Genomic DNA, 15,113 nt, shown 5'->3' with positions numbered 1-15,113 from the left:
GCCATCTCTCAAGTGCAAAAATGTCCTGATAATGATGGACAACACAGTGGCCATGCATTACCTAAACAAAAGAGAAGGTGTAGGGTCACTACCTCTGTGCAGAGAGGCAATGCGGCTCTGGTATTGGGCAATTCAAGAAGGAATCTCCTTAACGGCAGTTCATCTAGCCGTGGAGGAGAATATGACGGCGGACACTCTGAGCAGGCAGAGTACGGTGTCCCACGCGTGGGAACTGGCTCACAAAGTCCTTCAGGAGATCTTCACCCTTTGGGGAACCCCTCAAGTAGACTTGTTTGCGACCAGAATAAACCGGAAGTGTGAAAGGTATTGCTCAAGTGAATTTCCCCCAAGAGGAGCCCTAGGGGACGCGTTTGTGGTAGAGTGGAACTTCCCACTACTATACGCGTTCCCCCCGATTCCCGTCATTCCTCAAGTCATCAGGAGACTGAGATGGTTTGGAAACCGCATAATCCTAATTTCCCCAGATTGGGCCAGGAGAACGTGGTACCCAGACTTTCTAGACATGTCCATCTGCCCTGCGTTAGGTCTTCCTCAGAGAGAGGACCTTCTCTCACAAATGGAGGGCCAGGTTCTCCATCCAGAGGTCAGGACTCTCAACCGTCATGCTTGGTATCTGAAAGGCTGAGATACAAGGATCGGGACCTTCCAGATGACCTCATGGAGGTGTTGCTTTCAGCAAGAAGGCCGGCAGCAAAATCTCTGTACCGTTGCCTCTGGAAGTAGTTTTGCAACTGGTGCAGAAAAAAGAATGTTGATCCTTTTCTGTGTTCTATCCCAGAAGTGTTGTCTTTCCTCTTGTCCTTGGCACATAGAGGCCTCAAAGTTGGGACCATTAAAGGTTATCTTGCAGCGCTTTCCCTTTTCAAGCGCTGTTCGGAAGAATGTTCCTACTTTAAAATTCATTTGATACAATTCTTAAAGGGACTCACCAACGTGTTCCCTCCTTCTTTCCAAGTCGCAGTGTGGGACCTTAATCTGGTTCTAATGTTTTTAATGTGTGCCCCTTTTGAACCCTTGCACACTTGTCCATTAAGATTACTAACGTTGAAAACCATTTTCTTGTTTGCTTTAACATGTGCACGAAGAGTGAACGAATTGCAGGCACTGTCTTCTGGCGCACCCTATACTGTGTTCCACAGGGACAGCGTTGTATTGAGGGTTAAACGCTCATTCAAATTATGCTGCCTGCATTCTATCCTCCACCTCATCCCAGTAAGGAGGAGGAAAGATTGCACAGACTGGACCGAGAAGAGCTCTAAGCTTTTACATTTCTAGGCTCTCCGAGCTTAGAGTGGATATTCAAATTTTCATTGGCTACACCGGAAGGAAATTTGGTCAATCGGTGACAAAACAACTCCTATCACGTTGGATTGTGCTTTCCATTTCAGAATGCTATTCTAGGCTCTCCGAGCTTAGAGTGGATATTCAAATTTTCATTGGCTACACCGGAAGGAAATTTGGTCAATCGGTGACAAAACAACCCCTATCACGTTGGATTGTGCTTTGCATTTCAGAATGCTACAGATTGGTGGGCAAAGATCCACCAGAAGGCTTGAGGGCCCATTCTACCAGAGGCATAGCCTCTTCGACAGCTCTTCAAAGAAGTGTTCCCATAAAATCTATTTGTGAAGCAGCAACTTGGTCATCGGTGCACACTTTTTCTAAATTCTATAATCTGAATGCGTCCCACTCTAAAGAGCTTGCTTTTCGTAAAGCAGCGTTATATTCGAAGAACAAGTTACTTACCAACTGGTAACTTTCTTTCTACTGGAAATTCCTCCAATGTATTCCTCATCGCCCTCCCATCCTACCCCTGTGTAGATTTTCCGGTGTTATTACCACTTCAACTCTCGCAGGGTTGACACCTGGCTACCTACACTATCTATACAGCAGAGCAAGAGGGGAAAAACAGAACTGAGGCCAACGGGCGCCACGCATGCTACTTGTATACCCGATGACGTCACCCTCAACGGAGGCCTTCGGGGGACTTCGACTCGACGACCAACACACGGCGCCCTCTGCCGAGAAAATATTTCCGAAGCAGCTAAAGCTGGACGAATACATCTAAGATGAGGAATACATTGGAGGAACATCCAGTCGAAAGAACGTTACCAGTTGGTAAGTAGCTTGTTCTTTTATTTTGATTAGTACATCGATTGAAGGAAAACCAAAACTTGGAATATGGCCACAATGAAAAAGTCGCAAAAGTTCATATTTTCAAAATGTAACCCTAATGACCAACTTTGTCCTGAACATTGGTTCTTGTTCTCTTCTCCTCTTCTAGGCATCATCAATGTGCTTGCTGGTTGCTAATAGTTGGATTCTTGTTGGACCTGGCTGATGGTGCAGTTGCAAGGCAGCTCAATGCATGTTCACCACTGGGTATGCTTAACCTTACTACTTTTTCATAATACAATAATACTTAAAACTGTCCAAATGTCTGGTAGGAATTGGAATAATGAATGTAATTGTAGGAATTGGAATAATGAATGCAATTTTTTTTGTCCCAGTCTTCCCTCCTTATAAGCTGCTTGGGATAGCATGCTTCCACAGGCAGGTCGGGAATAGCTGACCAGGATGACACTTTAGGAACTCTTTGTTTGGCAGGTAGACCCCATACATATGTGAGTATCCTGTGCTAGCTCTGCCCGCTTAACTCGTGTATCAACTGTCACAACCAGTTACTTTTTTCCCCACCAAAGCTGGTGGGGTTATGATATGATGCAATATTTTATTTATATTGCACCCATACACAAGTGTTTCAGGGTGCGACGAGGCAAGGGAGGGGTACAAGGGAGGACAAACCAACAATCTTACTAGGCCCAGTGACATTGAGAACGTGCATGTGCAGGGGAGAGGGAAGGGGGAAAGTGCAAGGGACAGGAGAGGAGTGGAAAGTGCTGAACACATGATCAAAACAACAGGTAGCGCGACCAGCAGGTGGCAAGTGCAAGAATTAAGCACAGACATCAGGTGTCTAATAAGTGCAGGTAAGGGGACTGTAGGGTTGCAGCTACAGGCCCAAGTGCAAGGGTTGCCAGGAGGGTAGCAAGGTGCCCAGTGCAGAAACAGACAGAGATCAGCAGGGGAGAGGAAGAGAGAGGGCAGAAGCAAAGAGGAAGGTCTTGAGGTGCTTCCGGAACCAAAGATGGTTTTCCTCAAGTTTCACAGAGGCAGGGAGCCTATTCCAGAGGGAGGCCCCAGCTGAAGAAAGGGATCTACCACCAACATTTTGCTTGGAGAAGCGACTGATCCCGAGTGAGTTGGAGGTGGAGGAGCGAAGAGCTCAAGTAGGAAGGTATTTCCGAAGGAAGAGTTGAAGGTATTGCAGACCCAGGCCCCAGGAGGCCTTGTGGACAATGCAGAGGGTCTTGAACTGAATCCTTGCAGCCACTGGGAGCCAATGGAGAGATTTTGGGGCTGGAGAGATACGATCCCTGGGCTTGAGGCCAAGGACAAGTCTCGCAGTCCTGTTCTGGATGAGTTGCAGAGGGCGGAGAGTAGTGGCAGTCAGATTTAGAAAGAGGCTGTTGCAGTAGTCCAGCCTAGAGAGAACCAGAGCTCTAGAGCCAGTGAGCTTCTGGGGGAAGGAGAGGAAAGGAAGAATAACCCTGAGGAGTTGCAAATGGTAGTTTGACTTCTTAGAGATGCCAGAGATGTGTGGAGGAAAGGAAAGAGTGGAGTCGAAGATGACCCAGAGGTTCTTGGCCTCACAGGTGGGAGCAGGAAGAGGGCCAAGGTAGGCCGGCCAGAGAGTGACAGGAAAGGAAGGTGTAGGAGTGCCGATGAGGAGGATCTCTGTCTTACTGGCATTTAGGCAGAGGTCCTTGGCGTTGAGTTGAATATCCACAGTGTCTCCCTTTTCCAAGACTTTCTTGGGCTTTTACAGTGTTCTATTTTTCTAAATGTACATTTATTTCCATAGAGTGTGTGCCGCCCTCTGCCGCATGCCATATACTACCGTATTTGAGCAGTGAATCCTGTGAAGGAAGCAGTTCTCAGTAGAGGACCCTTATCATGCCTGTGTCCAGTGCCTCGAAAAAACACGTTGGTGAGTTATTTTGCTCTATGTGAGGGGATTCCACCTAGGCCCTCAAGAAACCACCTTATATTCATTAGAGCTGGGCAGGGTACTGAAGGCGACAGAACGCTTTTAAACATTGTAAGACCACTGACATGGGCAAGCCATGTCTCATGAGGTACTTACTCTGCTATTTCCTATCAGTACCAAAGTGAATACCACACCTCCAGTTCAATGGTCTGCAAAGATCCATTCAGTAGGAGGCTCCTCCAGATGACTACATTTACAAGTAAATATTCATGGAAAAGCAGGACTGGTGACACTGGTGCCTAGGTGCTGGATGACCTGTTCACACATGACAGTCAATTTGGTGCTGATAAGTAGGATAGAGCCTCGGCTCAGCACTGAACACGCTTGCTTACGGCCAAGGTCAATCAGGCTTCTGCATATCCACCTTGAAAAAGATGATCTCTGTGTAACCCTTTACCCCTTTCAGTATTCCTAATTGGTGAGTGATACATGCGATAGTGCTGTACCTGACAGGATACCAATTTCGGTATGCCAACTCACCCTAAGGGTCAGATATGGCATGCCTCGAGTTTTTTTTAGGGGTTCTCCAAGAAACCTTTGGGCAAAGACAGTGACTCTGTGGATCAAAAATACACTTAAACATAATGGTGGTTCAATACATTTTCTTATTTCTTTTCTCTGTATTATGACCTTGAACAAGAAACAAAGTAGAGAAAAACTATAAATAAATATATACAGGTGCATTTGAGGATGAAAGTGGCTCTTGACAACTCTCACCGACCCCCTTTGAGGTAAACCTCCTTAAGTTCCGGATGCTTCTCAAGACCCTCCTTTTCTCTTGCTTCTTCCCTCTCCCCCTCCCCTGCTAGTTTTCCCCTATGCCTCTTGACTGGCTGCCTGGTTCCTTCAGATTCTTACAGGGCACTAGGGTCTTCTCGATCAGTCTCCCCCCTGCACTTGGTCGCCCCTGACTCCTAGCCACCCCCATAACCTGCACTTTCCCTTCCGGGCTCCTTCCCCCTGCACCAGCCTGCCTGGGCATGTATCTCCTGAGCCCCTCCAGCCCGGTTCCTCACCCTTAGCATGTGGACCATCTTTCCCCTGCACACTCTGCATCCCCTGGCACTATCCACCTTGCCTCTCCTGGCACTCTTATCCCACAGGCCCTTCCGCCCTGACCGGCACTCCTCTCCCCGCACTTCTTTACTTCAATTGCATGATCCGAATGTCACAAGGCCTAGTAGGACCATTTTGCTTCTGTCATCCCTGTCCCCCCTTGTCTTGTTGCGTCTTTAAAAAACATTGTGTATAGGTGCATTATAAATACCCAATAAATAAATAAACCACCGATTCACTTTCTGCAGCCTTTTCCCAGGTCTACAACTCCCATAGTTCCTTTTAGAGTCTTAGGTCCAATGAGGAGGTTGAAGGGGCTACTTCTGAACTCAGAGAAGAAAGTTCTGCTCCAAACAGTAACGGCGAAATGTAGGACCAGGAACCAAGGGAATAAAAATTACGTCTATGCCCAAGAACAATGTGGGCTCTTAGCTGCATTCAACAAAATATAGGGGGCAGAACATTAGGTTAACAGGGAAATGCCCTTGCTTTATGAACTGAGTAACACGAAAATGTGGGGCAATTGCCAACTGTGGTATAATTTTAGTGAAAAAACCAAATCGAGTCTGTATTCCAAAACCAGGCCAATGACCTGTTTTTTGGATAAAACCACCGTGGTTGAGGGCAGGGTTATTTTTCAAGAAAATAAAGTGCTGCTTTGGGTTTTACCACCCGCAGTGACAAGGCTGTGGAGGAGGACAGAAAAGGATAGAATTGAATTCTAATTTTCTTTTTTAACTCTCGTCTGTCCCTATGCAGCGCTGGTGTATCGCCTACAAAAATGGGACAGAATAAGAAGAAAAACTAGATGTTATAAAACATTCAGCCTTGTGTAAATCATGGCCTTCAACCACTCTCTTCCACTATGTGTTTGCGTTGGAAAAGACAAATAGCCAGAGATAAAATTGGTGCTTTGATACTAAGGTGTAAAGACATCCACTGGGTTGTGTGTGAGTTTAATGACCCAGGGATTGTGTGTAGACCCCGTGCGTCGAAGTATAAAAAGAAAAGCACAAATCCAGGTTCCAAGAACTCCGATTGTGTTTTAAACCAACATCAAAGACAAAAGACAAAACACACTCCACTATGCGTTTTCCTAGGTCTTACTGTTACTGCAACTAGTGGAGGGTGGTAAGAAATTGCTCACATATAGAAAGTGAATTGATATCTATAAATTGTAGCAATTACTGTCTACCGGTTTCAGCGGCAACGTGTTATGGCCACTTTCTTCAGGACAGTCTTTTGGTATTATCAACAGGAAGGTAAATCTACTAATTTCCATACCAACATGTTGAATTCTGGGAAGGAAAGTGGGTAATTTATACTTTACCACCTCCTTAGTATGTCGGGGCTGGGACAGAGAGGTGACCTGAATATTGAGAGTTACGTGGCCTTATTGTCTCCTCTGGGTTCAGACAATTGATGTCCCCGGGGTATAGGTGAAATATCCTGATCCAGACTGATTTTAGTGCGCCAGTTCTGTCCCTGCTCTCCCAAACTCACAAACATAGCTGCAGCCTGCAGTAACACTGATTTCCTAGCAACAACAAAAATACAGTGTACATTTTAAATTAGTTCACAGTAGATTTAGTTTCACCTTACTTGATGTCACTTGTTATAATGTCAAACCTGGGCAATCCTGCCCATAAGTACATTCAACCTACAAGTACAATCGACGTAGGTGCTGCCCCAAGTTGATACATCTTGTCAGACAGGCGCCCAGGGAGCTTTGCTTACCTCGGAGGAGCTGCTCGCTGCACAGTCAGGCATCGCTGAACTTCAATGGGGAAAGGAGAGCACAGCAGTGTCAGTTGCATCATACCTTCACGACATATTCCTAACGTTTATTTGAATTACATTATGTGTTTATCGACAACACTACTATGATGTTTTACTTCTGAAAACAGGGATGTATCAGATCTCTGGTTCTATCCTCCGAGGCTCAGACACTCTGGATATGAGCTCTAACCCAGGGAATGTTCCTGTCTCTCCTTCCTGGCATGCACAACTCGTTGGCCAATGCCCTCGGCAGTGTACTCCACTCCTGCCATGAGTGGGAGTTTCTACATAGCCAAATGTACATCATTTTCCAGACATGGAGAAACACTCCTGTTAAACTCATAGCCTGGTTCTTACATCCCTAGAATTCATCACAGTGGACTGCCCGAGGATTGAATGGCTGTCCTATCCAGGGCTAGGACCTCCTGCACCATCTCATGTTGCAACAAAAAATGGAAAGGTTTACTGTCTGGTGTTCCGACCAGAGTTCATGCTCTTCATTTCCTACCTCAGCAGATTTTGCCATACTTGCTCTTCTTGGCTACCAGCAGCCTTCCCTTTTTGTACATCAAGTTCATTTGACTGCTATTTACTGCTGCACACGCACATCTGTGATGCCCTCTTTCTTCCCACATAGACTCGTTAAGGAGTTTATGAAAGGACTTTTTCAAACTTTTTCTCTACACAAGCCTGCTCCGTTTTGCCAGTTGAACGTCATTCTCAGCATGTTGATGGGAACCCTGTTCGAGCATAAGGCCTGCATTAAGTGAGCCTCCTGGAAGACAGGGTTTTTGGTGGCCATCACCTCAATCAGAAGAGTGAGTGACCACCCTACCTCAAGTTCCACAAGGATAAGATCCTCCTACAAAACAAACCAATCCAAGGGTTTTGCCTAAAGTGCCTTCCTCTTCACCTGAACAAGCCCTTGATCCTGCCTGTTTTCTTCAGCACTCCGGCTATGCCTGCTGAACGCCAACTCCACTTTGTAGATTTCATGAGTGGGCTCAAGTGCTATGTTGATTGTACCAAGGACTTTTGCGAATCGTCACAACTGTTGGTTTCCTTTGGGCCTGCTGTTACTGGCAAGGATCTCTCTAATGCCTCAATCTCCAGATGGCTCTCTGCTTGTGCGGTTTTCTGCCACCCGCAAGCTAACAGCCTGCTTCTTGGTCAGCCACAAACACATTCTGTTTTGTTTTGTTTTATTCGCATTTATATAGTGCACAGCAGTCCGAGGACAGCGTGGCACTTGTTACAGTACAAAGCTTAGTTACAGGTCAGGAGTCATACATATGTTACATAGTGAGCATTAATGTTACATAAGATGGCAGTATATATATATATATATATATATATATATATATATATTTCTGAGGCTTGTGGAATCTGCTTAGATCACATGCTGTGCATAGGCCGACATCTAGTGGAAGCTGCGGAGTATTACAGTTTGTTTTTCGAAAGTCGAAAATGGGCGTCGACACAGGCGTGCCAGTAATACTATCCCTAGTGTGACGTCCACTGTACCCAAGATCCCTCACGCGTGTAGGATCCTCAGATTGTTTTTTTCCGCCATACTGGTCGGAAGCATCTTGCGGAGTTCCCTGGCCTTAGCCATACTTTTGCTGTTATTATAATTATAATTCTTATTCATTCCCTTCCCCACCCCAACGTCGACCCTCAACCTCGACGACGGCTGGAGAAGTCATCGACCGTCGACTGCTGCACGACGGATCTGGGCCTCGGAAGGCCGCTGGCCTCGGCCCGGGCCTAGTAGGCCGCTGGCCTCGGCCCTTACAAGTAGGGAGAGTGGGGGGTGGTACATACTCTTCACTCTTGATATATAGTTACATTTTATATATTCCTACACTTAGCAGCCCGCTGCCTTAAGGTGCGTATGGAGGGTACCCCTTTTCAATTCTGCCCCAAGTGCAATCGCAAATACCCTTGGGTCGACAGGCACGACACGTGCAATCTCTGCTTGCCGAGGGATCACCCCGAAGCGAACTGCAGAGCGTGTAGTAGGTTTAAACCTAAGACACTTAAGGACCGTTCGACAAAGCGTTGGGCCCACCACGCCAGGCAGGAGGCCATGGCAGCGGAGGGCGCCTTCAGCGATGGCAGCGACGCCGTACTTTCGGACGGCGAGGGCATTACGGCGTCGAAAGACAGCCGGCGAGCGCAGGTCCCCGACCTCGGAAGGTCGTCCGGCAGGGCGGCTATGGGGAAGACCCCCGGCGACGCAAGCGCTACACACCTAACACACACTAAACACACTAAGACCAACCGGACCTCGACGACGTCGACTTCCCAGAAAGAGGCACAAAAAGAACGGTCCGACTCGGTGTCCTCTGGGCGCTCTCGATCGAGATCACCTCACGACGCAAGGCAATCATCCACTCTTGCCAAGAGTGCCTCGCTACACACATTAACGGAAGTTCGATCGTCAGGAGACGAAGACGACTTCCACCCCCAGGCCGCGCTCCAAGATACCGAGAACGCGGTTAACACCAGTGAGGCCCCACGCCCGAAGCACACAGATACCTCTCCAGACCCTCGGCGCCCGGCGTCGAAAATCTCTGGGGCCTCCAAGGGACAGGGAAAACATTTTTCCACGCACGGGGAGGGGGGGAAACAGCGGAAAGCACAGCCTTCCACCCCTGTAAAGCCATCCTCTCACCCTAGGCAGACAAGTAAACACAAGTCTACCCTTGAAAAGTCCCATAAATCATCTCCTGCTAAAGTAATACCCTGTTCCAGGGAATGGTCCAGTGAAGACATAGACAGGGTTATGTCTAGGATGTCTTCCTTGGCTGATTTTTATGATAAGAACCCAGAACACTTTCTTTCATATAACCCTCAAGGGGCCACACCCTCAGGCTCCTCCGATCCTATCCCGCTAAGTAAAAAGCCCCGGGTCGAAAGACCTGAACCCTTCGAGGTTCAGCCTTACTCCACTCCATATTCTACTCCACTCCCCAGTTACCGGGGACAAGTTTTCCCTGAAGAGGACCAGGAGTTTGAAATTATGGAAGAACAAACCGGGACAGATTACTATGCAGAGGATGAGGACCTGGAGGAGGGAGAAGATGAGCAGGAAATTTACAGAGTAGATTCCCCAGTACAAAGCGAAGCCCCAGTTACTGACTCTCCAGTTGATAACCAGCCCCTCCTCAACGAGGTTCTCGCTCGAGCAGCGGAACACTTCCACATCGACACCCACGGTGTACAGGAGGAAAGGGACTTCGCGGAGGAGTTTGTAGGAGAGAGAAGACCGGTCGCTCAGACCATCCCTATCCTCAAATCCATCCAACGAAGAATAGATCCTTCCCTGGTGAATCCTAACCTCACCAGAGCTGTCAACCCCAGAATTGAAAAGATTTTCCGGGCAGCCCAGTCTGACCCTCTGTATATAAGGGGACATCTTAAACCAGATTCCCTAGTGGTGACCAACACTAGAAAAAGGGCTGGCACGCCCTTATCTTCATCAGAAGCTCCTCCCGATAAGGAGAGCAAAAAACTTTACGGGTTTGGCAGAAAGGTAGCCTCAACGTCCGCCTACCAAGCAAGGATTGCGAATTCCACCACCCTGTTGGCTAGTTACAATTGCCATCAATGGGAAGAAGTCGCGGCGCTCATTGCCTCTGCTCCAGAACCGTTAAAGGGCCAGCTGGCTCGGATCTCAGCAGAGGGGAGAGCCGTGTCTGGTTGCATTTTAAAAGCAACTTTCGACGCAGCTGACAACGCAGGGAGATTGATAGCAGAGGGTACTGTTATCAAGAGACATGCGTGGTTACGGCAGTCGGGATTCAAGACAGAAACCCAGGCTTCTTTAATAGACAAGCCAGTGGAACCCGACCTATTGTTTGGGAAAGCGGTCGAAGACGCACTTAAAAATGCCAAAGATGAATATGAGACTCTCAAATCCCTTGGCCAGCTTACCAACAAACCCCCTAACCAGAGGGGGAACAATAATTTTCGTCGCCCACGCGGCCAAAATTCACAAAGAGGCAACTATGCCCAGGGACAAGGTACACAATGGAATAACAACCAGCAGTCTACCCAGAGTTACGGCAGGGGTAACAAGAGAGGTCGTGGAAGAGGCAGAGGCAGCCCCAACAAGGGAGGTGGCACGCCTCCACCAAAACAGTGACGCTCAGTTCAGGGTCCCTTGCCACGCAACCCCAGTAGGGGGACGCATTTCCACCTTCACCCAGGCTTGGGAAGGGATCACCTCAGACAGATGGGTGCTGTCAACAGTATCCGCAGGATATTGTATAGAACTACTGCAGCGTCCCCGGAATCATCCTCCACGACAAAGAGTGCACTCCCTAGAGCATCAAAAGATCCTTCTCGAGGAGATCGCCATTCTGCTAGAAAAGGACGCGATAGAACTCGTCCCAGGACACCAGGTAAACAAGGGTATCTATTCAACTTACTTCCTTGTGCCAAAGAAAGATTTGACAATGCGCCCAGTATTGGACTTACGGCCTGCCAACAAGTATGTCAAGCCCCAAAAATTCCGTATGACCACGCTACAAGAGGTAATACCCCTCCTAAAAAAGGGGGATTACATGGCAACCTTGGATATGAAAGATGCTTATTTTCATATTTCCATGCTCCCAGCGCACAGAAAGTACTTGCGCTTCAAGGTGGACAGTCGCCACTACCAATTCAAGGTACTGCCCTTCGGAATAGCTTCAGCACCAAGGGTATTCACCAAGGTACTGGCGGTGGCGGCTGCACACCTACGCAGGGAAGCAATCCCGGTGTACCCTTATCTGGACGACTGGCTCATAACGGGGGAAACCCCAGGAATTTGCAGGTCAAACATTCAAAGGACTATCGACCTCCTCCACGAATTAGGCTTCTCCATCAACGAGAAAAAGTCAAGTCTGGTGCCAAGCACCTCAAAACAGTTTCTAGGAGCTATCCTAGATACTCAGAAAGGATTGACCTTCCCTTCGGAAGAGAGAATTCGGAATATACTTCTGCAAATTCCGCATTATCAGTCAGGTCAACAGATAACAGTACGCAAAGCTATGCGGTTACTGGGCATGATGGCGTCATGCATTTACCTGGTCCCCCACGCGCGTCTGCGCTTGCGTCCCATGCAGGAATGGTTGGCGAAACAGTGGTCTCAGGCAAGTGGTCATTGGGACGATCTAGTGGTCGTTTCGCCAACACTCGTTCAGAGCCTACACTGGTGGACAAGAGAGAATCTCGCAAGGGGGAAACCCTTTTACGATCCCGAAGTACAAGCCGTGGTGACTACAGATGCATGCCTGACTGGGTGGGGAGCTCACCATCTCCACCACACAGCTCAGGGTCTCTGGTCTCACTCAGTAGCCAAGAACCACATCAATATGCTAGAGCTTCTGGCAGTATTCCGAGCTCTAAGGGCGTTCGAGCCCCATCTACTGAACTTGTCGGTGCAGATCAGGACGGACAGCACGACAGCCATGTTCTATCTGAACAAGCAAGGGGGGACTCGTTCGCCAAATCTGTCCAAGCTTGCCCAGAAAATATGGATATGGGCACTCAGACGGAACATCTTCCTGTCATCGCAACATGTTCCAGGGGAGCTCAATTCCCTAGCGGATGCTCTAAGCAGAGACTCCCTCCCAGAAGAACACGAATGGGTCCTTCACAGAGACGTAGTAGAAGATCTCTTCTCTCAGTGGGGTTTCCCCACTATAGACCTATTCGCCACAAGCGAAAACAAACAATGCCCAGGATTTGCATCCAGGTTCCCCCAGCCGGACTCCCAAGGGAATGCCCTGTGGATGAACTGGTCAGGGATGTTTGCGTACGCTTTTCCACCAACTCCTCTCATCAGGAAGGTGGTGTACAAGATGAACAAGGAATCGATGACGCTCATCCTAGTTGCTCCCATGTGGGCGAGACAACCATGGTTTCCACACCTACGCAGGATGGCGGTGTGCGAACCCATCAGACTCCCAGCCTGGTACAACCTACTGTCCCAGCAACAGGGTCAAACAGTGCATCAGGAACCCAACTCTATGAACCTAGCAGCATGGCTCCTGAAGTCATAGAGTTTGGACATCTCAAATTACCACAGAGGTGTATGGACATTCTAAAGGAGTCCAGGAAACCAAATACAAGGCACTGTTACTTTGATAAGTGGAAAAGATTCGTTATCTGGTGCCAGAATAAACAAATCAACCCGGTTGATTGCACTCCTTCCAACGTTGTGACATACATGCTCCACCTGCTGGATGCAGGGTTGGTTTTTAACTCGCTGAAAGTACACCTGGCAGCCCTCTCGGCTTACACCACATCCCATAACAAGGTCTCGTGGTGGAAAGTACCAGTAGTTAAAGCCTTCATGGAAGGAGTAAAGAGACTTCACCCTCCTATTTCGAACCCACCGCCAGGATGGGACCTCAACGTGGTGCTAGCTAAGCTCATGGGACCCCCATTCGAACCCATGCATAAAAGTAGTCTCAAACACCTGACTTATAAAACGGCCTTCTTAGTAGCCATTACCTCCATAAGAAGGGTCAGTGAAATTCAGGCTCTGTCAGTGCAGGATCCTTTCTTTACTATCCACAAGGACAAACTGGTTTTACGCACACACCCTAGGTTCTCACCTAAATTCATATCCAAGTTCCATGTAAACCAGTCCATCGAGCTTCCGACTTTCTTCCAGAACCCGCAAAGCTCGGCTGAGGTGAAACTACACACCCTAGATGTGCGTAGGGCGGTCCTATACTATGTAAATAAAACCAGACCGCTAAGGAAAACAGATCAACTGTTTGTCTCCGTAGCTACAGGCAGAGAGGGGGATCGCGTCTCTAAGGGCGCTATCTCGAAGTGGATTATCAACTGTATACAGCTGTGTTACTCTCTTTCTGAAAAGACTCTGCCTTTTACGCCAAGGGCCCACTCTACTAGAGGCATTGGTGCCACTCTGGCTTTCATTGCAAATGTTCCCCTCGACACCATTTGCAAAGCGGCTACTTGGAGCTCTATTCACACTTTTACTCAGCATTACTGCATTGACACTCATTCCAAGACAGATACACAAGTGGGACAAGCGGTTCTAAGACACCTGTTTGCTCATGACCCTTCTCACATCCCACCTCCTTCTTCTGGTACTGCTCGCTAATCTATGCACAGCATGTGATCTAAGCAGATTCCACAAGCCTCAGAAGGGATACATTACTCACCGTAATCGTATTTCTGATGCTTGTATCTGCTTAGATTCACATGCGACCCACCCTTCCTCCCCTCCGAGAGAAGGCGCATGATTGCTTGTAGTCTTACCTTTCTGTCTATCTGCTTGGATTATCTGTACTCACGCTACTCCTCATGCTTCCTCATGTCAGAAAAAATACAATCTGAGGATCCTACACGCGTGAGGGATCTTGGGTACAGTGGACGTCACACTAGGGATAGTATTACTGGCACGCCTGTGTCGACGCCCATTTTCGACTTTCGAAAAACAAACTGTAATACTCCGCAGCTTCCACTAGATGTCGGCCTATGCACAGCATGTGAATCTAAGCAGATACAAGCATCAGAAATACGATTACGGTGAGTAATGTATCCCATATATATATATATATATATATGTACAGGTTTATAATATAATTATATTACATTTGAGTTAATGTTACAATATACAAGACATGGTAGGGTAGGAGGTTGCGTTACTCGTAGTTGGGAGTGGTGTTCAGGTTATTCTGGAAAACGGAGATGGAGTTTTCAGCTCTGAGGGTGGCAGGGAGTGAGTTCCATAGTTTAGGTGCAATGTAAGAGAAGCCTAGCCCTCCAGCTGTGACTCTCTTGATGAGAGGTATGTGTAGCTGGTTGGTGTACTGAGCTCTGGTGGGTCGAGTGGAAGTGGTTCTTGATATAGCTTCGGCTAAGTAGGAGGGAGCGGTGTTTTTGATGCATCTATGTGTGATGGTAAACATTTTCAGGGTAATGCGGTCTTTGACCTGATGCCACCATGCTTCACGTCTGGCATGATATATGGTCTCTTCTGGGGATGCTCAGCGCGGCTCTTAGGGCATTGTTTTGCGTAGTTTGCAGTCTATGAATGTTCTTGGCAGAGGTGCCAGCTAGGAGAGCGTTGCAATAGTCGAGTTTGGCGCCTATGGTTGCCCTCGCTATGGCCAGG

At 48.0% G+C, this 15,113-nt stretch overlaps 1 protein-coding gene across 8 annotated transcripts in view; it reads left to right on the top strand.

Annotated features, from left to right (window-relative positions):
• Positions 1 to 15,113, top strand: part of TMEM269 (transmembrane protein 269) — a 544,348-nt gene that overhangs the window by 337,556 nt on the left and 191,679 nt on the right. For all 8 annotated transcript variants that reach the window (XR_011268653.1, XM_069610934.1, XM_069610937.1 and 5 more), the window contains one exon: positions 2,306 to 2,403. Coding sequence is in view for 7 of the 8 variants with exons in the window: in XM_069610934.1 (XP_069467035.1) it covers positions 2,306 to 2,403 (98 nt within the window). In the remaining variant the exon portion in view is untranslated. The remainder of the gene's footprint in view (positions 1 to 2,305; positions 2,404 to 15,113) is intronic.

The sequence above is a fragment of the Ambystoma mexicanum genome, chromosome 8, assembly GCF_040938575.1.
Source record: "Ambystoma mexicanum isolate Mex_15411 chromosome 8, UKY_AmexF1_1, whole genome shotgun sequence".
NCBI lineage: Eukaryota > Metazoa > Chordata > Amphibia > Caudata > Ambystomatidae > Ambystoma > Ambystoma mexicanum.
This window is presented reverse-complemented; position numbering and strand designations above follow the sequence as displayed.